General features: G+C 46.5%; 3 protein-coding genes and 1 pseudogene across 3 annotated transcripts in view; all 4 read right to left on the bottom strand.

Moving 5' to 3' along the window:
* LOC106596971 (serine/threonine-protein kinase 31) overlaps positions 1 to 1,636 on the bottom strand; it is a 42,737-nt gene extending 41,101 nt beyond the window's left edge. The window contains exons 1-4 of the mRNA XM_045697088.1: positions 1,362 to 1,636; positions 1,206 to 1,258; positions 933 to 1,031; positions 758 to 826 (exon numbers count right to left, since the gene is read on the bottom strand). Coding sequence (XP_045553044.1) covers positions 758 to 826; positions 933 to 1,031; positions 1,206 to 1,258; positions 1,362 to 1,368 — 228 coding nt within the window. The 5' untranslated portion in view covers positions 1,369 to 1,636. The remainder of the gene's footprint in view (positions 1 to 757; positions 827 to 932; positions 1,032 to 1,205; positions 1,259 to 1,361) is intronic.
* Positions 1,637 to 3,371: 1,735 nt separating this feature from the next.
* On the bottom strand, positions 3,372 to 12,882 carry malsu1 (mitochondrial assembly of ribosomal large subunit 1). Its single transcript, NM_001141515.2, is given in 4 exon segments — positions 3,372 to 3,885; positions 10,928 to 11,009; positions 11,253 to 11,431; positions 12,510 to 12,882. Coding segments are annotated over 4 exon segments (732 nt in total). The 5' UTR covers positions 12,820 to 12,882; the 3' UTR covers positions 3,372 to 3,724.
* A 360-nt stretch (positions 12,883 to 13,242) lies between these two features.
* Positions 13,243 to 21,720, bottom strand: smpd5 (sphingomyelin phosphodiesterase 5). Its single transcript, XM_045697085.1, is given in 9 exon segments — positions 13,243 to 14,020; positions 15,788 to 15,947; positions 16,554 to 16,617; positions 16,993 to 17,082; positions 17,340 to 17,480; positions 18,796 to 18,871; positions 19,316 to 20,070; positions 20,073 to 20,514; positions 21,489 to 21,720. Coding segments are annotated over 8 exon segments (1,818 nt in total). The 5' UTR covers positions 20,494 to 20,514; positions 21,489 to 21,720; the 3' UTR covers positions 13,243 to 13,909.
* Positions 21,721 to 22,658: 938 nt separating this feature from the next.
* Positions 22,659 to 25,211, bottom strand: part of LOC106598616 (speriolin-like protein) — a 29,038-nt pseudogene continuing 26,485 nt past the window's right edge.

The raw sequence follows: 25,211 nt of genomic DNA, 5'->3' as shown, positions 1-25,211 counted from the left end.
TTTGACCAGGGCCTATAGGGATAAGTAGTGCACTATAGGGAATAGGGTGCCATTTGGAAACAATGTTTCTTTTAAAGACAAGTTGGATACATAATCAGTCAGCACCACAGCCAGCCTCCTCACGCCAGTCAGCACAACAGCCAGCCTCCTCACGTCAGTCAGCACAACAGCCAGCCTCCTCACGCCAGTCAGCACAACAGCCAGCCTCCTCACGCCAGTCAGCACAACAGCCAGCCTCCTCACGCCAGTCAGCACAACAGCCTCCTCACGTCAGTCATCACCACAGCCTCCTCACGTCAGTCATCACCACAGCCTCCTCACGTCAGTCATCACCACAGCCTCCTCACGTCAGTCATCACCACAGCCTCCTCACGTCAGTCATCACCACAGCCTCCTCACGTCAGTCAGCACAACATCATCCTGAGATAAACTAAACAGCCTGCAGTGTTATGGCCCGGGGGTTATACACCAGCTGCAATTCCAAATCTGTCTAAATCTATTACCTGTCTAACCACTTCACTTCCAAAGCAGGATCTCATCAGCACAGCCTCGGGTGGATACTGACAGATCATGCTTGTGTCAGAATGAAGGTATGAACCACAATGATACATTGATAAGCCCCCTCACATCATGTACTGTAGGCTTTTCCAGACAGCGAGATGGTCAGCATGTCCCAAATTCCCCAAAGGGCTCTGGTCAAAAGTAGTGCACTTTATAGGGTGCCATGTGGGTAGTATCCAGACACTCATTGACTCACATTATCAGTCTGCTGCAGGACCTTGCACCTGTACCAACAGCTGTCCTCTGAGAAGACTGCCCCATAAATCTAGACGCAAACACAAGATGGATGCAATGTATGAATCCAATGATAATGGTCTCTCTCTCTCTCTCTCTTCTCCATCTCTCCAAGTCTAGCTTCTACCTTTCTTTACCTTCTGAGGATTGGGAGTTCCAAGTAACCTTTGGGCTGTTGGGCATTTGTCTGCCAAGGCATTTCTTATGTTTTCAATGGCTTGATCGTCATTGACATTCTACAACACATAACAAACAGACATGTGGGTATACTGTGTGTACATGTTTGGGTTACATTTCTTGGGTGTTCTTGTGTAAATCAAATGAACCAATCAACAGGTGAAATGTTCAACCAAAGTTCTAACGTTAATTAATTCAATAGTGGGATGTGCTACGTGTAGCTAGCTAGCTACCTGTGCCCAAAACGTGATGGCATCCAAAACGTGTGTTACTCCAACAAGCTCCACTAAAATTAAATGAAACCAGTATTAATAAGGGAAGGATATTTTCCATAATTAAGTGGATAGTTATAGAAATATTTAGACGACAGAAAAAAAGACTATACTCACCGTCCATCGTTCATTGGTCTATGTTTATAGGTTGATTGGCTATGACGTAAAAAACACAACATGAAGATGCGCTGGTATGCATGGCTACGGCTCCCTGGCGAGGCCAACATCAAATCTATACATCTAGAAAAGTTTTTGGAGAAGTAATTTGTTCTAAAAAAAGATGTTGTCCATGAAGTTACCGTGGAAACAGACAAAAATATTTGTTTTATTACAGTAGGTCAACCTAATAATCTCACCTGTTCGGATCTTGATATGCTTTAAACGAAAAAAATGTATGCACTTATAGAAAATTCATGCTGAGGTCAAGCCGTTCATGAAAAAAACGGGCACGCGCGAAGATTTTTTTTTCTGTCATACTCTACAGTGGGTCTCTTAGCAGGTGTAAATAATGTGCAGTACATATTAAAGCAATACGTCACGAGGGGTGTGGTATATTGCCAATATACCATGTCCAAGGGCTGTTCTTAAACCTGACGCAACGCGGAGTTCCTGGATACAGCCCGTAGCCGTGGTATACAACAAACTCCCGAGGTGTCATATTGCTATTATAAACTGGTTACCAACGTAATTAGAGCAGTAAAAATACATGTTTTGTTATACCCATGGTATAGGGTCTGATATACCACGGCTGTCAGCCAATCTGCATTCAGGGCTCAAACCACCCAGTTTATAATAGTTGATACTCAACAAACTGGATGCAGTCAATCACAGTGCCATCCATTTTGTCACCAAAGCCCCATATACTACCCACCACTCCGACCTGTACGCTTATGTTGGCAGGCCCTCTCTTCATAATCGTCGCCAAACCCACTGGCTCCAGGTCATCTACAAGACCCTGCTAGGTAAAGTCCCCCCTTATCTCAGCTCGCTGGTCACCATAGCAGCACCCACCTGTAGCACGCGCTCCAGCAGGTATATCTCTCTGGTCACCCCTAAAGCCAATTCCTCCTTTGGCCACCTTTCCTTCCAGTTCTCTGCTGCCAATGACTGGAACGAACTACAAAAATCTTACTTTGCCACCATGGCCTTTTTTGCCTTTACCTCCCTTATCTCACCTCATTTGCTCACATTGTATATAGACTTATTTTCTACTGTATTATTGACTGTATGTTTGTTTTACTCCATGTGTAACTCTGTGTTGTTGTATGTGTCGAACTGCTTTGCTTTATCTTGGCCAGGTCACAGTTGTAAATGAGAACGTGTTCTCAACTTACCTACCTGGTTAAATAAAGGTGAAATAAAAAAATCTAAAAATATGGTACAGTACTTCATACTGTGTAAATAAAGGTACGTTTGTTATTGGACATGAAAGTTTGTTGCATCAACATAATTTTTTTGTGGTGTAAAATACTTAAGTAAAAATACTTGAAAGTACTATTTAAGTCATTTTTGTGGGGGTATCTTTACTAATGATAATTTTGACAGGTTTTACTTCCCTACATTCCTAAAGAAAATGTACTTTTTACACCATACATTTTCCCTGACACCCAAAAGTGCTCATTACATTTTGAATGCTTAGTAGGACAGGAAAATTGTCTAATTCTCACACTTATCAAGAGAACATCCCTGGTCATCCCTACTGCCTCTGATCTGGCGGACTCACTAAACACATGCTTCGTTTGTAAATCATGTCTGAGTGTTGGACCACACCCCTGGCTTTCCGTAAATTAAATGTAATTATTTATACTTTTACTTTTGATGCTTAAGTTATTTTTACTCAAGTAGTATTTTCTGGGTGACTTTCACTTGAGTCATTTTCTCTTAAGCTATCTTTACTCAAGTATGAAAATTGGGTACTTTTTCCACCACTGATCATTAAGTTACAAGGAGCTGCACAAGACCATATTTTGTTTAGCTTTATACACTGACTATAGCCAACAAACAATTGTTCTGTTGTTCATATAATAAGCTCTACACCAGATGATGTCATTGTTACCATCTACTGAATGTAATAATGTGTGTCTAGCCAGGAGTCATCATGAACAATATCTTAAGAAAAGTATTTTTGAAATGAATTCTTTAATAAAATTCAGTCTTCTGATGAAATGCCCAAACAACCATTGCCACCGAATCCCCCACCCCCATTGCATCAACACATCAACACACACAAAAACACCCTAAACTCCTAGCTACATTCCAGTGCAAACATTAACAACCATGATTGTAAGACACTTATTGTGTAATCTACTTTTGACCAGGGCCCATAAGACTCTGGTCAAAAGTAGTGCACTATAAAGGGAATAGGTCTGGTCAAAAGTAGTGCACTATAAAGGGAATAGGGTGGCATTTAGGAAGCAGACTCAGTGTCTCTTCTTTTCAATAAATAACACTCCAGTCTCAACAGTTGTTTAATTGTTGAGTCACTTGGTGACATTGACATGGGCTCCATATATGAAGTCCTCTGGGAGCGTCTCAACGGGGATGGAGCTCAACTGTTCATCAAGAGAACGTAGTGTCCACAGCTTCTCCAGTTCATACACCTCTCTGGTCTCTGGTAGCATGAAGTGGACCACCATCCTTCCTACAGGGAGGAAAGGAGAGAGAGAAGGGAGACAGAGAGAAGGGAGAGAGAGAGAGAGAGAGGGAGACAGAGAGAGGGAGACAGAGAGAGGGAGACAGAGAGAGGGAGACAGAGAGAGAGAAGGGAGACAGAGACAGAGAGAAGGGAGACAGAGAGAGAGAGAAGGGAGACAGAGAGAGAGAGAAGGGAGACAGAGAGAAGGGAGACAGAGAAGGGAGACAGAGAGAAGGGAGACAGAGAGAAGGGAGACAGAGAAGGGAGACAGAGAAGGGAGACAGAGAAGGGAGACGAGAGAAGGGAGACACAGAGAAGGGAGACGAACAGAGAAGGGAGACAGAGAGAAGGGAGACAGAGAGAAGGGAGACAGAGAGAAGGGAGACAGAAACAAGGGAGACAGAGAAGGGAGACAGAGAAAGGAGACAGAGAGAAGGGAGACAGAGAGAAGGGAGACAGAGAGAAGGGAGACAGAGACAAGGGAGACAGAGAAGGGACAGAGACAGAGAAGGAGACAGAGAAAAGGGAGACACAGAGAAGGGAGACAGAGAGAAGGGAGACGACAGAGAAGGAGACAGAGAAGGGAGACACAGAGAAGGGAGACACAGAGAAGGGAGACAGAGAAGGGAGACAGAGAAGGGAGACAGAGAAGGGAGACAGAGAGAAGGGAGACAGGCAGAGAAGGGAGACAGAGAGAAGGGAGACAGAGAGAAGGGAGACAGAGAGAAGGGAGACAGAGACAGAGAGAAGGAGAGACAGAGAGAAGGGAGACAGAGAAGGGAGACAGAGAGAAGGGAGACAGAGAGAAGGGAGACAGAGAGAAGGGAGACAGAGAGAAGGGAGACAGAGAGAAGGGAGACAGAGAGAAGGAGACAGAGAGAAGGGAGACAGAGAGAAGGGAGACAGAGAGAAGGAGACAAGGGAGACAGAGAAGGAGACAGAGAGAGGGAGACGAGAGAGAAGGGAGACAGAGAGAAGGGAGACAGAGAGAAGGGAGACAGAGAGAAGGGAGGCAGAGAGAAGGGAGGCAGAGACAGAGAAGAAGGGCGACAGAGACAGAGAGAAGGGAGACAGAGAAGGGAGACAGAGAAGGGAGACAGAGAAGGGAGACAGAGAGAAGGGAGACAGAGAAGGGAGACAGAGATGGGAGACAGAGACAGAGAGAAGGGAGACAGAGAGAAGGGAGACAGAGAGAAGGGAGACAGAGAGAAGGGAGACAGAGAGAAGGGAGACAGAGAGAAGGGAGACAGAGATAGAGAGAAGGGAGACAGAGAGAAGGGAGACAGAGAGAAGGGAGACAGAGAGAAGGGAGACAGAGAGAAGGGAGACAGAGAGAAGGGAGACAGAGAGAAGGGAGACAGAGAAGGGAGACAGAGAAGGGAGACAGAGAAGGGAGACAGAGAGAGCAATAGGATTAGCAAGTAAGAAATTGACATTTTCACATAAATGTAATAACCTTACCTTATTAACCACATATCCAGAGAAAATATATCAGTGTAATATTTCTAGAGACCATCAGTGTGTTATTTCAGTAAATTATTCTAATCTCCATGCACTATAATCCAGCACTAGATCATCCTACTGTACTATAAACCACAGTCAGGAGCAGATCATCCTACTGCACTATAAACCAGAGTCAGGAGCAGATCATCCTACTGCACTATAAACCACAGTCAGGAGCAGATCATCCTACTGTACTATAAACCACAGTCAGGAGCAGATCATCCTACTGCACTATAAACCACAGTCAGGAGCAGATCATCCTACTGTACTATAAACCACAGTCAGGAGCAGATCATCCTACTGCACTATAAACCACAGTCAGGAGCAGATCATTCTACTGTAATATAAACCACAGTCAGGAGCAGATCATCCTACTGCACTATAAACCACAGTCAGGAGCATATATCCTACTGTACTATAAACCACAGTCAGGAGCAGATCATCCTACTGCACTATAAACCAGAGTCAGGAGCAGACCATCCAACTGTACTATAAACCAGTCAGGACCAGATCATCCTACTGCACTATAAACCACAGTCAGGGGCAGATCATCCATCCTACTGTACTATAAACCACAGTCAGGAGCATATCATCCTACTGTACTATAAACCACAATCAGGAGCAGATCATCCTACTGTACTATAAACCACAGTCAGGAGCAGATCATTCTACTGTACTATAAACCACAGTCAGGAGCAGATCATCCTACTGCACTATAAACCACAGTCAGGGGCAGATCATCCATCCTACTGTACTATAAACCACAGTCAGGAGCAGATCATCCTACTGCACTATAAACCAGAGTCAGGAGCAGATCATCCTACTGCACTATAAACCACAGTCAGGAGCAGATCATTCTACTGTAATATAAACCACAGTCAGGAGCAGATCATCCTACTGTACTATAAACCACAGTCAGGAGCAGATCATTCTACAGTACTATAAACCACAGCCAGGAGCAGATCATCCTACTGCACTATAAACCACAATCAGGAGCATATCATCCTACTGCACTATAAACCACAGTCAGGAGCAGATCATCCTACTGCACTATAAACCACAGTCAGGAGCAGATAATCCTACTGTACTATAAACCAGCCAGGAGCAGATCATCCTACTGCACTATAAACCACAGTCAGGAGCAGATCATCCTACTGCACTATAAACCACAGTCAGGAGCAGATCATCCTACTGTACTATAAACCACAGTCAGGAGCAGATCATCCTACTGCACTATAAACCACAGTCAGGGCAGATCATCCATCCTACTGTACTATAAACCACAGTCAGGAGCAGATCATCCAACTGTACTATAAACCACAGTCAGGAGCAGATCATCCTACTGCACTATAAACCACAGTCAGGAGCAGATCATCCTACTGCACTATAAACCACAGTCAGGAGCAGATCATCCTACTGCACTATAAACCACAATCAGGAGCAGACCATCCTACTGTACTATAAACCAGTCAGGAGCAGATCATCCTACTGCACTATAAACCAGTCAGGAGCAGATCATCCTACTGCACTATAAACCACAGTCAGGAGCAGATCATCCTACTGTACTATAAACCACAGTCAGGAGCAGATCATCCTACTGCACTATAAACCACAGTCAGGAGCATATCATCCTACTGCACTATAAACCACAGTCAGGAGCAGATCATCCTACTGCACTATAAACCACAGTCAGGAGCAGATCATCCTACTGCACTATAAACCACAGTCAGGAGTAGATCATCCTACTGCACTATAAACCACAGTCAGGAGTAGATCAACCTACTGCACTATAAACCACAGTCAGGAGCAGATCATCCTACTGCACTATCAACCACAGTCAGGAGCAGATCATCCTACTGCACTATAAACCACAGTCAGGGAGCAGACCATCCTACTGTACTATAAACCACAGTCAGGAGCAGATCATCCTACTGCACTATAAACACAGTCAGGAGCAGATCATCCTACTGCACTATAAACCACAGTCAGGAGCATATCATCCTACTGCACTATAAACCACAGTCAGGAGCAGATCATCCTACTGTACTATAAACCACAGTCAGGAGCAGATCATCCTACTGCACTATAAACCACAGTCAGGAGCAGATCATCCTACTGCACTATAAACCACAGTCAGGAGCAGATCATCCTACTGTACTATAAACCACAGTCAGGAGCAGATCATCCTACTGCACTATAAACCACAGTCAGGGAGCAGGTCATCCTACTGCACTATAAACCACAGCCAGGAGCAGATCATCCTACTGCACTATAAACCAGTCAGGAGCAGATCATCCTACTGCACTATAAACCACAGTCAGGAGCAGATCATCCTACTGCACTATAAACCACAGTCAGGAGCAGGTCATCCTACTGCACTATAATCCACAGCCAGGGAGCAGATCATCCTACTGCACTATAAACCAGTCAGAAGCATATCATCCTACTGTACTATAAACCACAGTCAGGAGCAGATCATCCTACTGCACTATAAACCACAGTCAGGAGCAGATCATCCTACTGCACTATAATCCAGCACTAGATCATTCTACTGCACTATAAACCACAGTCAGGAGGAGATCATCCTACTGCACTATAAACCACAGTCAGGAGCAGATCATCCTACTGCACTATAAACCACAGTCAGGAGCAGATCATCCTACTGTACTATAAACCACAGTCAGAAGCATATCATCCTACTGTACTATAAACCACAGTCAGGAGCATATCATCCTACTGTACTATAAACCACAGTCAGGAGCAGATCATCCTACTGCACTATAATCCAGCACCAGATCATCCTACTGCCCTATAATCCAGCACCAGGTCATCCTACTGCACTATAAACCACAGTCAGGAGCAGATCATCCTACTGCACTATAATCCAGCACCAGATCATCCTACTGCCCTATAATCCAGCACCAGGAGCAGATCATCCAACTGCCCTATAATCCAGCACCAGGAGCAGATCATCCTACTGCACTATAATCCACAGTCAGGACCAGATCATCCTACTGCCCTATAAACCAGCACCAGGAGCAGATCATCCTACTGCACTATAAACCAGCAGTCAGGAGCAGATCATCCTACTGCCCTATAAACCACAGCCAGGAGCAGATCATCAAACTGCACTATAATCCAGGTCAGGAGCAGATCATCCTACTGCCCTATAATCCAGCAGGGGCAGATCATCCACTACTGCCCTATAATCCAGCAGCCAGGAGCAGATCATCCAACTGTACTATAATCTCAGGAGCAGATCATCCTACTGCACTATAAACCAGCACCAGGAGCAGATCATCCTACTGCACTATAAACCAGCAGCAGATCATCCTACTGCACTATAAACCAGCACCAGGAGCAGATCATCCTACTGTCCTATAAACCCAGCAGGACCAGATCATCCTACTGCCCTATAAACCAGCAGTCAGGAGAAGATCATCCTACTGCCCTATAAACCACAGTCAGGAGCAGATCATCAAACTGTACTATAAACCAGAGTCAGGAGCAGATCATCCTACTGCACTGTAAACCAGCACAGGGCAGATCATCCTACTGCACTATAAACCAGCAGTCAGGAGCAGATCATCCTACTGCACTATAATCCACAGGAGCAGATCATCCAACTGCCCTATAAACCAGCACCAAGAGCAGATCATCCTACTGCCCTATAATCCAGCACCAGATCATCCAACTGCCCTATAATCCAGCACCAGGAGCAGATCATCCTACTGCCGTATAATCCAGCACCAGGAGCAGATCATCAAACTGCCCTATAATCCAGCACCAGGAGCAGATCATCAAACTGCCCTATAATCCAGCACCAGGAGCAGATCATCCAACTGCCCTATAATCCAGCACCAGGAGCAGATCATCCTACTGCCCTATAATCCAGCACCAGGAGCAGATCATCCAACTGCCCTATAATCCAGCACCAGGAGCAGATCATCCAAATGCCCTATAATCCAGCACCAGGAGCAGATCATCCTACTGCACTATAATCCACAGTCAGGAGCAGATCATCCTACTGCACTATAATCCAGCACCAGATCATCCTACTGCCCTATAATCCAGCACCAGGAGCAGATCATCCAACTGCCCTATAATCCAGCACCAAGAGCAGATCATCCTACTGCCCTATAATCCAGCACCAGATCATCCAACTGCCCTGTAATCCAGCACCAGGAGCAGATCATCCAACTGCCCTATAATCCAGCACCAGGAGAAGATCATCCAACTGCCCTATAATCCACAGCCAGGAGCAGATCATCAAACTGCCCTATAATCCAGCGCCAGGAGCAGATCATCCAACTGCCCTGTAATCCAGCACCAGATCATCCAACTGCCCTATAATCCAGCACCAGGGGCAGATCATCCTACTGCCCTATAATCCAGGAGCAGATCATCCAACTGCCCTATAATCCAGCACCAAGAGCAGATCATCCTACTGCCCTATAATCCAGCACCAGATCATCCAACTGCCCTATAATCCAGCACCAGATCATCCTACTGCCCTATAATCCAGCACCAGGAGCAGATCATCAAACTGCCCTATAATCCAGCACCAGGAGCAGATCATCAAACTGCCCTATAATCCAGCACCAGATCATCCAACTGCCCTATAATCCAGCACCAGGAGCAGATCATCCTACTGCCCTATAATCCAGCACCAGGAGCAGATCATCCAACTGCCCTATAATCCAGCACCAGGAGCAGATCATCCAACTGCCCTATAATCCAGCACCAGGAGCAGATCATCCTACTGCACTATAATCCACAGTGAGGAGCAGATCATCCTACTGCACTATAATCCAGCACCAGATCATCCTACTGCCCTATAATCCAGCACCAGGAGCAGATCATCCAACTGCCCTATAATCCAGCACCAAGAGCAGATCATCCTACTGCCCTATAATCCAGCACCAGATCATCCAACTGCCCTGTAATCCAGCACCAGGAGCAGATCATCCAACTGCCCTATAATCCAGCACCAGGAGAAGATCATCCAACTGCCCTATAATCCACAGCCAGGAGCAGATCATCAAACTGCCCTATAATCCAGCGCCAGGAGCAGATCATCCAACTGCCCTGTAATCCAGCACCAGATCATCCAACTGCCCTATAATCCAGCACCAGGGGCAGATCATCCTACTGCCCTATAATCCAGGAGCAGATCATCCAACTGCCCTATAATCCAGCACCAAGAGCAGATCATCCTACTGCCCTATAATCCAGCACCAGATCATCCAACTGCCCTATAATCCAGCACCAGGAGCAGATCATCCTACTGCCCTATAATCCAGCACCAGGAGCAGATCATCCAACTGCCCTATAATCCAGCACCAGGAGCAGATCATCAAACTGCCCTATAATCCAGCACCAGGAGCAGATCATCCAACTGCCCTATAATCCAGCACCAGGAGCAGATCATCCTACTGCCCTATAATCCAGCACCAGGAGCAGATCATCCAACTGCCCTATAATCCAGCACCAGGAGCAGATCATCCTACTGCACTATAATCCAGCACCAGATCATCAAACATACCAAAGTCAATGCACATCCAGTCATCTGCATCCTTTCCCTCAATCTTGGCATGTGGGTCCCCATCTTTCTTCATATATTTGTACTGCCAAAATATGAAACATGTATTACAACACAGTGGTGCCAAATGCGTTTGCTGCACAGCTTTGACCAGCATGTTCCAAATAGAGTTTCAAAATTCAAGTAACTTTTTCGGAAATTCCCAGGTTTCCTGCTTATTCCCTTCGGATTCTACGATTCTTCCTACCAGGATATCTGGAAAACCTGGGAATTTGTGGAAAGTTACCGGAATTTTGCAAACCTACAATTGATCAAATAAAGGAATTACCACTTTAATGGCGTAGAGGGCCATGGCACGGAGGTGCCTTGAGGAGGACCCGCTGACAACGATAAAGTAGTCGGTGTACTTGATGTCCTCAGGCACCTTGATGACACAGATGTCTGCTGCATTCTCCTGGCGGAGCAGGGACACCAACACGTCCATGTTAAAGTCCTCCTGCGGGTTTCCTACAGCAAGGGGAGAGGGAGGATCATCACATTAAACACACATTCAGTATGGGGGTGGCACTGTAGCCTAGTGGTTAGAGTGTTGGACTAGTAACCGCAAGGTTGCAAGTTCAAATCCCCGAGCTGACAAGGTACAAATCTGTCGTTCTGCCCCTGAACAAGGCAGTTAGCCCACTGTTCCTAGGCTGTCATTGAAAATAAGAATTTGTTCTTAACTGACTTGCATAGTTAAATAAAGGTTAAAATATATATATTCATAAGTAATACACTAGCCTGGGAGACATCATTCCAACTCCCTGTCACTCAATGTCATACCAACCATGTTTGAGTAACAAGGAGTTGGCATGATGGCCCAACAGACTGGCACCCAGGATATCTTCCATACAGGAGGTGGAGGTGAGTAAACTCAGCCAGATGAAGCTTTATAATTGGTCTACAGAAAAGTGTTGTGCACTTTCGGAAAAACACGTAACAAACGTTTTATTTATACCGTTATTTTACCAGGTAAATTGACTGAGAACACATTCTCATTTACAGCAATGACCTGGGGAATAGTTACAGGGGATGGGGGGGGATGAATGAGCCAATTGGAAGCTGGGGATGATTAGGTGACCATGATGGTATGAGGGCCAGATTGGGAATTTAGCCAGGACACCAGGGTTAACACCCCTACTCTTACGATAAGTGCCATGGGATCTTTAATGACCTGAGTCAGGACACCCGTTTAACATCCCATCCAAAAGTAGGCACCCTACACAGGGCAGTGTCCTGGGGCATTTTGGATAGTTTTTAGGCCAGAGGAAAGAGTGCCTCCTACTGGCCCTCCAACACCACTTCCAGCAGCATCTGGTCTACCATCCAGGGACTGACCAGGACCAACCCTGCTTAGCTTCAGAAGCAAGCCGACAGTGGGATGCAGGGTGGTATGCTGCTGTAACACGTAGAGGAAGGTATGGCGCTTAGCTAGATCAGATAGTATGACTTTGTAATTGAATTGGGTGCCTTGTAGCCATGTAACGTTACACTACTAACGTTAGCTAGCTAGTTATCTGATTGAATCAATTTTAGTTATACTTACTTTGGCTTGAGTCGCTCTGCATCTCATATTCATCTTGTTGTGCCAGAAACTTGCCAGGGCTGTCCAACTTTGAAACATTCTCTTCATTATGTAAATCGGCGTAATACCTTCTAATACCGTTGTAAAATGCAGAGAGATGTGGATGTATTTGTTGAGAGGCAAGACATGTGTAACGTCGATATAAAAACTCTGTGCTGCGTCGCGCTTTTGCAATTAAAGACGCACCTCTAACGACACCGGTATACCCTCCAAGAACATTATGTGAAAGTATCTGAGAGAGAAATTGCCTAGAACAATTGAGTACACACATGATTTAACTACCGTGTCATTGCCATCAAAACGCATGTGTTTATAGTTTGTTTTTCCAAGGACTGTCTAGAATCAGGAAGTGTTTGATTCCAGGACTCTGATTGGTTGAGGTGGTTTCTTCGCTGTTTACGCCTCCTTCCGTACAGTTCTCCTCCTGGATGCGCTTTACCGCCGCCTAACGTGGGACTTTGAAGTAGCACACCAAATAATATTGCTCTCGTTTCAGCTATAAAACATGACATTTAAATATTTAATCGCTCTCGAAACCCATACAATCAACTTCTTATAAAGGTTTCAGAATGTATCCATATAACTGTGTTACTGTTCTTGGTTTAATCAGTTTCACCACCCCCTCCACACAGCAAATATTCTTCTAATATTTTTTGGACCACCCTTGTATGCAGTAAGAGACTCAAACATTTGGTGCATTTCAGTGAGATCATTTATTTTCCACACGCATTATCGTGAAATCAGAGTGAAAAAATATAAAATATTATTTTCAGTACCAACAATTTACCAAAACTAAGATTGACTGTATAAAAGTGAGTTATCAATGCCCCTGACCTGAAAAGGCCCACATGTATCTATGTATGTATAAATAAAACTCAGTGAGTCATGTCATTACTTAGCTTAGATTTGGTCTCTGTATGCAGCACCAGCAAATCAATATCAGTTTTAATCCAGCAGCTACCAGACAATGGTACTGTCCAAAACTCTACGTTATTCCCCATAAAACTCTAGTCAAAAGTAGTGCACTATATAGGGACTCATTTGGGATGCCTTACCATCTCTATACAGGGAATAGGGTGCCATTTGCGATGCACATTCCATCTCTCTGACTGAGGATGCAGGCCAGCTCATCCACAACATAACCCCCAGGCATGTTTCATTGGTCTGTTCATTTTCACAGCAACAATTACAAAGTCAAGTTATTGTTGTACCCGTGTGGTGCATAGTAGATGCCTACATCCCAAATGGCACCCATAGGACTTTGGTCAAAAGTAGTGCACAATATAGGGAATAGTGTGCCATTTGGAATGAAGTACATATCTTTCCCTTCTCCCCAAATGGATTCAGGCTTGGGTTGTCACTCATTCGGACTGGGCAGTGTCGGAGTCCAGGAACACATTGAGCCTCAGGCCCACTGGAATGTGGTCGGTGAGGCCAGCAAGCTGGGTCACAAAGGTGACCTCCTCGATTTCCTATAGCGCAGAGAAAGAAAAGGATGTAGTAACACCAGAATTAATAACAGACCCACACGTCGTTGCGACGCCTGCAGCCAGACAGCCAAACACACGCTGTTGCGACGCCTGCAGCCAGCCAGCCAGCCAGACACACGCTGTTGTGACGCCTGCAGCCAGCCAGCCAGCCAAACACACGCTGTTGTGACGCCTGCAGCCAGCCAGACACACGCTGTTGTGACGCCTGCAGCCAGCCAGCCAGCCAGACACACGCTGTTGCGACGCCTGCAGCCAGCCAGCCAGCCAAACACACGCTGTTGCGACGCCTGCAGCCAGCCAGCCAGCCAGACACACGCTGTTGTGACGCCTGCAGCCAGCCAGCCAGCCAAACACACGCTGTTGTGACGCCTGCAGCCAGCCAGACACACGCTGTTGTGACGCCTGCAGCCAGCCAGCCAGCCAGACACACGCTGTTGTGACGCCTGCAGCCAGCCAGCCAGCCAGACACACGCTGTTGTGACGCCTGCAGCCAGCCAGCCAGCCAGACACACGCTGTTGTGACGCCTGCAGCCAGCCAGCCAGCCAGACACACGCTGTTGTGACGCCTGCAGCCAGCCAGCCAGCCAGACACACGCTGTTGTGACGCCTGCAGCCAGCCAGCCAGCCAGACACACGCTGTTGCGACGCCTGCAGCCAGCCAGACAGCCAAACACACGCTGTTGCGACGCCTGCAGCCAGCCAGCCAGCCAGACACACGCTGTTGTGACGCCTGCAGCCAGCCAGCCAGCCAGACACACGCTGTTGTGACGCCTGCAGCCAGCCAGCCAGCCAGACACACGCTGTTGTGACGCCTGCAGCCAGCCAGCCAGCCAGACACACGCTGTTGTGACGCCTGCAGCCAGCCAGCCAGCCAGACACACGCTGTTGTGACGCCTGCAGCCAGCCAGCCAGCCAGACACACGCTGTTGTGACGCCTGCAGCCAGCCAGCCAGCCAGACACACGCTGTTGTGACGCCTGCAGCCAGCCAGCCAGCCAGACACACGCTGTTGTGACGCCTGCAGCCAGCCAGCCAGCCAGACACACGCTGTTGCGACGCCTGCAGCCAGCCAGCCAGCCAGACACACGCTGTTGTGACGCCTGCAGCCAGCCAGCCAGCCAGACACACGCTGTTGCGACGCCTGCAGCGGCTCAGCCAGCCAGCCAGACACACGCTGTTGTGACGCCTGCAGCCAGCCAGCCAGCCGCACACGCTGTTGTGACGCCTGCAGCCAGCCAGCCAGAACACGCTGTTGTGACGCCTGCAGCCAGCCAGCCAGACACACGCTGTTGTGACGCCTGCAGCCAGCCAGCCAGACACACGCTGTTGCGACGCCTGCAGCCAGCCAGCCAGCCAGCCACACACGCTGTTGTGACGCCTGCAGCCAGCCAGCCAGACACACGCTGTTGCGACGCCTGCAGCCAGCCAGCCAGCACACGCTGTTGTGACGCCTGCAGCCAGCCAGCCAGACACACGCTGTTGTGACGCCTGCAGCCAGCCAGCCAGACACGCTGTTGTGACGCCTGCAGCCAGCCAGCCAGACACGCTGTTGTATTTCCTAGAACACATCCTCGTGGTGTTCCAAGCAATCATTTCAATAACACAGGTGGAGGTCAGGAGTGTGGAGAGGAGAACATGAAGGAAGTCAACTCTTCTATACAGTTGAATTAGAAGGCAGGTGTCTGATAGCTAGCTCATGTTAGCTAACCTAGCTAGCTAACCAGAGAGGGGAAAAGTATGAAACACGTACAGTTCGGCAGTGCTTGGAGATGGAGCTCTCTCTGTAGAGGATGTAGTCGATGCGGCGCCCCACCCAGGGCTGACCCAACTCAGGGTAGACCATGGGACAGCCGTCCAGGGCCACAGGAGAGGAAATGTACTGCTTCCTCAAGTCCTCTCTCTCCAGGGTCCTAGAGACAGGGAAGGGATCAGGGGAACTTAGGACATGTCCCAAACGACACCTTATTCCATATCAAATCATATTTTATTGGTCACATACGCGTGTTTAGCAGATGTTATTGCAGGTGTAGCGAAATGCTTGTGTTTCTAGCTCCAACAGTGCAGTAGTATCTAACACACAATCTAAAGTAAAGGAATGGAATTAAGAATATATAAATAGTTGGACGAGCGATGTCAGAGCGGCATAGACTAAGATACAGTAGAATAGGATAGAATACAGTATATAGATATGAGATGAGTAATACATAGACTAAGATACAGTAGAATAGGATAGAATACAGTATATAGATATGAGATGAGTAATACATAGACTAAGATACAGTAGAATAGGATAGAATACAGTATATAGATATGAGATGAGTAATACATAGACTAAGATACAGTAGAATAGGATAGAATACAGTATATAATATAGTTAAAAATGTAAACATTATTAAAGTGACTAGTGTTCTAAATGATTAGAGAGGCCAGTGGTTGCAATGTGTTGTAGTGCACTACGTTGTTCGTCCAGGGCCCATTGACTACATCCAGTGAATGCAGTCTGAGGGATAGCATACCTTTGAAGATTCTCTGGGGTCCTTACATCCTCATGATACAGAGTAGGCTGTTCCAGCAAAGTGCCTGAACGATATAACAGAGGAAAAAAAATGTTTTGTTGATTTCCACAGATGTGCCTTGCTAAAAAAAAAAGATCAAATAAACTCCTTACACGACATAAAACAACAGACAACATAGGTAAACATGGGCTGGGCCCTGTACAGGAGACTGACTATACAAGAGGTTAAAAACTTTAATAATGTCCCAAATGTGCACAAGAGGACATCAAGAAATGTTTGATCATTCCTAATGACTTGTAGGCCTGTATGTCGGCTATGTGGCATGTATCCCAAATGGCACACTACTTACCTTCGGGCCCTGATCAAAAGTAGTACACTGTACAGGGAATAGGATGCCATTTGGGACACAGCCTAAAGAGCGTGCAACAGTCCAACTCACCAATGACCCAGGGCTTCTCCTGGCCCGGCCCGGCCCTGCAGGGGTCTCTGTACTCCTCAAACAGACTGTGCCTCTGTTCTAGACTGTCATCTGACCAAGGACCAACACACAGAAACATGGAACAATGTGGAAACCTGTTGCATGACATCAAGCCCACAGATACCCATCTATAGAAGACAAACTGCATGCAGAGACAATGTACTCTCTACGTAGACAGAAAGGTATCCAAAACTGACACCCTATTCCCTATATAGTGTACTACATTTGACCAAGGCCCATAGGGCTCTCATCAAAAGTTGTGCACTATAGATAGAGAGAATAAGTTTCAATTTGGGACACAGACGTACCAGGTGAGCAGTTGTCGAAGTTGAAATCCCCAGAAAGCACATCAAACACAACCACCTCATCAGGCTTGCTATTGGTCACCTGGAACTCCTGGATCCACTTGGTGAGCATGTTGAGCTGCTCACAGCGGATCTCCCCTTCACCTGCTCAGCCAATCACAGGACACACAGGGATCAGCTCTCAACACTATTGACTCCATTGCAATAGAAGCAGAGAGAGACTGGTGCTGGACAGATAATTACTGCGTAGTTTATTGGTCACGTACAGAGTTAAGCAGATGTTACAGCGGGTGCAGTGAAATGCTTCTGCTACTAGCTTTTAACAGGGCAGTAAAATGTCAAACAAATACACACATAACAAATCAACAATGAACTGTCAGATTCTGGCTTGAGATATACTTATTCCTGTCACCATATTAGAGCTTATTGATTACTTTACATAAAGAATAAAAAGTATAAAGAACTGTATGTTAGGGGTCAGTGAAGGAAGAATAGGAACTTTGTTTATGGAAAGTTACTGAGCGAGACAATGGGAAGTACAGAAAGTTTGTCTGTTTAAACATGTTATTGCTGAATAGTAATATTTCTAAGGAAGGAGGTCTCAGTTCCTGACAAGGCAGGCCAGTTGCTGTGGATCTAGGACCAGGAGGGATGTGGAACTCAACTCAATAAGGTCAACAGTTGAAGAGAAAAGAAGTCTCTGGAGACCAGCTAACTGCAGTCCTATCTCACACACACACACACTTCCACGCTCTAATGAAGGTTCTAGACTCATGCAGGGCCATGACAACATCAGTAAGAGGAACAGATTTAGTTCCTGCCTAGCAACAGAGACGGATTGTTTATCTTAGTCATAAAAGGAGGTGACTCCTAGTCAGAAGGTATAGATATGTACTTGTATGTTGTGCTTGCAGCTGAGGCACCCAGTGGGTTGAATAAATGTGGCTTGAGCTTTTATCTAGTTGTCCGTTTGAGTTTTTACTCTGTTCAGAACCTCAACACAACACTATCATAAAACAAATGCAATCTGTGCATATATACACCAAAAATATATACTAAGAGTGATATGTACAGCAGTAGACACTGTATATTACAGTGAGCTATGTCAGGAACCCAGTATATAAATGTGTGGTGTGCATAAACAGTATTAAAAACACGAGCTGGTGCACACCCAGAATAATAGTGTGTGGAGGTGCTGACTAACGGAGAATAAACTATCAAAATAAAGAAAGTCGCTCACTCCATGTATAAACTCCCAGCCATTTAATGGGTATTTACCAACGTTTACCAACGTTTCGGCATCACTGTGCCTTCCTCAGGGTGCATAAACAGTGTAAGTGGAATGAAATGTACAGTAGTAGCTAAATTATAATGAGCTATGTGAGAAGTTGTGCTGTAAATAGAGAAGAGGCGGCCATTTTGGATTAAGTAAAAAAAAAAATGAATGAAGATGACTTGCCTTCAGGTGCATGGAGGTGTGTGCAGTTAAAATATCCAACCAGCTTCTTCTCTTTCTGATTCTGGCCAACTAGCACCTGGGAACACCCACAAACCATTACTTCACCTACTGGGTATGAACTGTGTTGATGTTGTTGTTTAACCCATGGTAAAATGGAGCGGCCGTTATCATTACAATAACTGACAACAGTAACTCAATACAGTGTGAGCGTTAATGGCAACCAGATGACACCACATTTACATTTTAGTCATTTACCAGACACTCTTCTCCAGAGAGACTAACAGTCAGTGCATTCAATTAAAGTTAGTAGGAAAAAACAACCACATATCACAGTTATTATAAGCAGAAAAACTCAGTGCAGGCGAGAGGTGAGAAAGACAAGAGCTATAATGACAGTGAGTAGCATAGAATTATAAATTAGAACTGTATTTCTCCTTAATTTAATCAAAATGTCTGCCAATATCAGCCCATTGACTTCATCCTCTCTAGTAAGTAATAGGATCTCGGTGGTGAGTGGTACCTTGGCAGAGAGCAGGCCTTTAGCAGCCAGGGCGTCCTCCCCCCGGCCGTTAGGGAAGCAGTGGTACTGGGCCTCCAGCACTGGGTAACGGCTGGCCAGGAACAGGCCGCTGTTGAAGAACTTAAAGGAGGAGCAGCTGCCGGGAGGCTGGCAGGCGTACACCCCTACATCATACAGTATGTGGTTGAACAGGGGCCCCAGGGTGTTGGTCAGCTTCACAGCTGCCCTCTTATCAAACACCTCCTCCAGACACAGGATGTCCACGTTGGCCGGGAAGAGAGAGGACACCTCCCAGGGCACGTCGTCTGACCCAGCCTGACCGCGCTGGGCGACCCCCTGAGTGCGTAGGGCCCGTGGAGGGTTCCTGTGGCCCTTCCGGTCCTGCTGGTTGGAGTTGTGGTTGGTGTTGATGACGGGGGCAGGAGAATGGGAAGACTCCTCAGTGTCGTCACAGGGCTCGTACACCACATAGTTTGAGTCACTGGGCTTGGGGGGCGTCGTTGTTGGGACCGCTCCGTCAGCTTGGTCCTCGTCTGAATGGGCCTGGGGTGGTGGCTGGCATGCTGGGTCTGTAGCGCCGTATGAGGCAGGGCTGGTGGTGGAGGGGCCGGGGAGCAGGCTACTGGAGGGGCTGAGGGTGCCACAGCTACTGGGTGAATCCACGAAGATGCGGATGTGTGGCCGGTTCACGCCCTGCACGATGCTCCGGCCGATGGCGGTGGCACGGCGCTGCGTGTGCCCCAGGTTGTTGAACGCGCGATGCCGTCCGGCAATAGGCACAAGTTGGCAGAAGCAAAACCAAAAGTGGCCTTGTTGGCCCCTGCCTCAAAGCCCAGGTTCCTCTCCCCCTCCTCGGCTGGTGCTGGTCTCGACGGGGGCTCCTGGTGGTAGGAGAAGGGCCTTCGGGCGGCCTGGAGGGGAGCCCAAAGCAGGAACCCCAGGAAGGCCAGGGGAGCCGTGATCAGGAAGAGGGTGAGGAAGAGGATGAAGCCGAAGAACACCTTGAGAGGGTGGAGGTAACACTCCTGCTCCTGCCGCTGGGTGCGTTCCAGGCTGGTGGACATGCAGACGGCAATGAGGCGGTCCAGGAACCAGAAGCAGGGCAGGATGAGACCCCAGCTCACTGCATGGAGGCCCTCCACAAAGCAGTTGGGGAATGGGGACTCCCGCAGAGACATGCCTCCCTCCTTCAGTCACCTCTGGACACAAATAGGGAGAGCAGGCATCAGTGCTCCCAGCTGCTCACCTCACTCTGGTTATTCACCATCTGACAGACTCTGGAATCTACTAGAAGTAAACGTAGAACAACACACAGACAGGACATGTAGAGGGTGTTTTCAGACCTTTCCTGGCTCGACTAGTGAGGTAAATCAATAGTGCATGAAGTTGCGTGGTTGTCAGGGAAATGACTCCCGTTCAGAAACCAGAATCAACCCAAGGGGGCTGGGCGACAGCTGGTGCGTCATAGTACACGGGATCAATTGGAGTAGAAAGGCAGATTACATTGGCTTACTGGGCTGCGCGCACATGAAGGGCTGGGTTGGTGGATAGACAGACAGACATTGTTGGAAAGGAGGGCAAGAGGAGTAGAATATACGGGTATTTTACCCGAACTACTGTTAATCCAGACGTCACCATCTGCACGAATTCACTAATCGCTATAGCGACAGATGTGTAGTGTACTACTAGTGGTCGGTGCAACGTTCAAAATAGTCCACACAAGGCTCCAAAAAGACCCACACTTTCCGACAATGACGCCCGTCCTGAGTGCACGCATTTCTGCTGACACTGTCATGCCAACCAACATGGGTCATGAATGAATGTGATATCGATTGTTTCTCAAGTTTTCGTTGTGTGTGCTTGTTACTTTGAAATGATCGACTCGCCCCAAATGCTGTTCTCACAACTGACGTGGCGTGGTTAGCTAGCTAGCCAGCTAACGTTAACTTGAAGTACTAACGTTACCTGGCTAATTCAACCAGTTTGAAAATGTTCACTCATTTGGGCTAGGTAGCAGGTGCTCACATGCACAATGTATCATTCATGAACAAGACAATTTTGTCTTACACATTTACATAGCCACACGTTCGTGGACTAATGTTAGCTACTAGCTAGCTAAAATAGGTTATCTGGTTAGCAAACGTTAACATGAGCTATGCACCTTTATTCTTACCTGTCTGCATAGAAGAGTCCACTTCCTTCCTAAAATGTGAATTTATCCGTCTAAATAGATGTAACCATGGCTACTGCTGAGTTGGCCTTGTCATGCTGTGGATATTTTTCATTCAATATTCCTGTATAAAACAGAATACAAGGATTCCAGCGACCAGTGTACGGCTTGTCCCGCGCGGGGAGTAGCCAACTCGTCTAGACAGTATGCGCGTGCGTGCTCGTCTGAAATGACAAGCGAGCTGAACATATTTCCTTATATGAACAGTATAATGGTTTATAGGTATATGGGGTTATTGAGCGCGGATTCGCGCTTATAAACCCAGGATCGTTACAATATTGAAAGGCAACAATTTCAAAGACTTTACTGAGTTACTGTTCATATGCTTCTACACCTGCATTGCTTGCTGTTTGGGTTTTTTGGCTGGGTTTCTGTACAGCACTTTGAGATATCAGCTGATGTAAGAAGGGCTATATAAATCAATTTGATTTGAAATTTGATTTGATATAAGAAAATCAGTCAACTGAAATAAATAAATTAGGCCCTAATCTATGGATTTCACATGACTGGGCAGGGTGCAGCTATGGGTGGGGGGTGGGGGGTGGGGGGTGGACCCACCCAGGTGGGCCCACCCCCTTGGCAGCCAGGCCACCCACTGGGGAGCAAAGCCCAGCCAATCAGAATTAGTTTTTCCCCACAAAATGGCTTTATTACCGACAGAAATACTCCTCAGCACCCACCACCCAGACGATCCTGCTGGTGAAGAAGCTGGATGTGAATGGGCCGGCGTGGTTACACATGGGCTGCGGTTGTGAGGCCGGTTGGATGTACTGGCAAATTCTGTAAAATGACATTGGAGGCAGCTTATGGCAGAGAAATTAACATTCATGTCTCTGACAACAGCCCTGGTGGACATTCCTGCAGTCACCATGCCTCAAAACTTGAGACATCTATGGCATTGTGTTGTGTGATAAAACTGCTCATTTTAAAGTGGCCTTTTATTGTCCCCAGCACAAGGTGGACCTGTGTAATGATCATGCAGTTTAATCAGCTTCTTGATATGACACACCTGTCAGGTAGCTGGATTATCTTGGCAAAGGATAAATGCTCACTAACAGGGATGTAAATAAAATTTGTGCACAAAATTTGAGAGAAATAAGCTTTTTGTGTGTATGAAAAATGTCTGGGATTTTTTATTTCAGCTCATGAACCATGGGACAAATATTTTACATGTTGTCTAAACTTTGTTCAGTGTATATGAAAATTAGTTGTGTCTACATTACTTAAACACACTGCTTTTTCTTTGTTGAAATGCATTTTAAATGGCCCAAAGAGCCCTGGAAGTATTTATTCTGTCCAGGTTTTTCCATGTCTGTCATTTCAATATGGAAATATAATGTCAGGTAACTCACAAAGACAGGCTCAGTGCAACCAACCAACAAACCAAGTGAACGGAAAATATGAATTAAAAAGGCTAAACTATGAAATGGTCCAATGCAGGAGATGCAGAGCTGTCCTGTCTGCGGAGGGTGTGTGAAGTTTGTATTAGAGAGCGCTTGTCTCCAAAGCAATACAAGCTTAGACACGTTAAGAGTTGGGTTTGAGTCATTTGTTTATAGTGTAAAACCTCTGCTGTGGAGGGAGGTGGTGTCAGTGGCCGTCCCAGTCTAGCTCTGGTCCTAAACGTTTATAAAAGGCTCAGAATCAGCAAGCTGCACGTAACGCCCTGGACCAGAGCTATTCTCAGCGAGTCTACCAGAGGAAGAGGGGCTTGCCGTCCTGCCTTGCCATGAAAGAGAGGCAACTGAACAGCAGCAGGAGATCCTTCAGCAGTTTGCAGGGGGCTGCGTTGATAACTACTCTCCTGAGGAAGTCCGAGCTGTTGAGTTTAGATTGTTGTTTATTGTCCTACAAGAGGAAAATTTTACTACAGCTCATACATTACATACACAAACCTCACATTACATACACAAACCACACATTACATACACAAACCACACATTACATACACAAACCACACATTACATAAACCACATTGTAACATGGCAGCAAACAAACAACAGTAAACAGTTCCCCCCACACCTGCACATATAGGAGGAAGCTTCATAGAATTGTTCATGATTCATGGTGATAAACCCCCCCCGCAGGGATGAAACTCCTCCTGAAGCGTGCAGTGCAGCCTTTACAGTAATTGTCTGACACCTCCAACCTGATGGCAGGAAAGGTGAGCTCTGACATCACAGCCAAGCTTGTACCCTGAAGGGACTACATGGGAGCTACATCATCACCTGTTGTATCCCTGCTCCTGGGCGCTGTAGGAGTCAGCCCTCTGCTTCAGGATGCCGTAGGTGTTGATGATGAACTCTGTGAAGGGGGGTGGAGAGTCATACTATAGCCTAGCTGCTTCAGCTTGGCCATCAGCTCAGCGTGACGCTGGGACAGCTGGAGCCTGTAGCCCTCGTCCACCTTCCCCGTCAGAGGGTGTGTGGAGACCTGAGGAAAGGGGTGAGGGGGGGTCAAGCCTTTGGTTTGAGTGAAACACAGATGTGAGTCTCATATGGCACCTTATTTCCAATAGAGTGCACTACTTTAGACCAGGGACCATATAGGGCTCCATTTGGAATAGGGTGCCATTTGGGGGACACACAGTCAAATGTAGTGCACTATATAGTTTAGAAGGTGCCATTTGGGACACAGTCACAACCTCATGGGAGTGGGGGATTAGCCTGTAGAGTTTCTAATTCAGTTATACTGTACATGTCATTATCCAACTCTCTCTTACACATTTGTTTAGAACAGATTTGGAATTAACTTCTTAGGAAAAGGAAAACCATTTTGACCTGGGAATAAACCGGTTTAGGAGGCTTTGATTTCCATCTGTGTGTGAATGATTGAAATGACTACATGGCACACAACCACACCCTGGAGGAATGTTGTTCAACTAGCCTATTATCCCTTAGCAGACAGAAGGAATATGTTGTTCAACTAGCCTATTATCCCTTAGCAGACAGAAGGAATATGTTGTTCAACTAGCCTATTATCCCTTAGCTGACAAAAGGAAGGAATATGTTGTTCAACTAGCCTATTATCCCTTAGCTGACAGAAGGAATATGTTGTTCAACTAGCCTATTATCCCTTAGCAGACAGAAGGAATATGTTGTTCAACTAGCCTATTATCCCTTAGCAGACAGAAGGAAGGAATATGTTGTTCAACTAGCCTATTATCCCTTAGCTGACAGAAGGAATATGTTGTTCAACTAGCCTATTATCCCTTAGCAGACAGAAGGAATATGTTGTTCAACTAGCCTATTATCCCTTAGCAGACAGAAGGAATATGTTGTTCAACTAGCCTATTATCCCTTAGCAGACAGAAGGAAGGAATATGTTGTTCAACTAGCCTATTATCCCTTAGCAGACAGAAGGAAGGAATATGTTGTTCAACTAGCCTATTATCCCTTAGCAGACAAAGAAGGAATATGTTGTTCAACTAGCCTATTATCCCTTAGCAGACAGAAGGAAGGAATATGTTGTTCAACTAGCCTATTATCCCTTAGCAGACAGAAGGAATATGTTGTTCAACTAGCCTATTATCCCTTAGCAGACAGAGGAAGGAATATGTTGTTCAACTAGCCTATTATCCCTTAGCAGACAGAAGGAATATGTTGTTCAACTAGCCTACTATCCCTTAGCAGACAAGGAAGGAATATGTTGTTCAACTAGCCTATT

Source organism: Salmo salar, chromosome ssa02 (genome assembly GCF_905237065.1).
Source record: "Salmo salar chromosome ssa02, Ssal_v3.1, whole genome shotgun sequence".
NCBI classification, from domain to species: domain Eukaryota; kingdom Metazoa; phylum Chordata; class Actinopteri; order Salmoniformes; family Salmonidae; genus Salmo; species Salmo salar.
The sequence above is the reverse complement of the archived record's forward strand: the minus strand, read 5'-3'. Positions and strand labels throughout refer to the sequence as shown.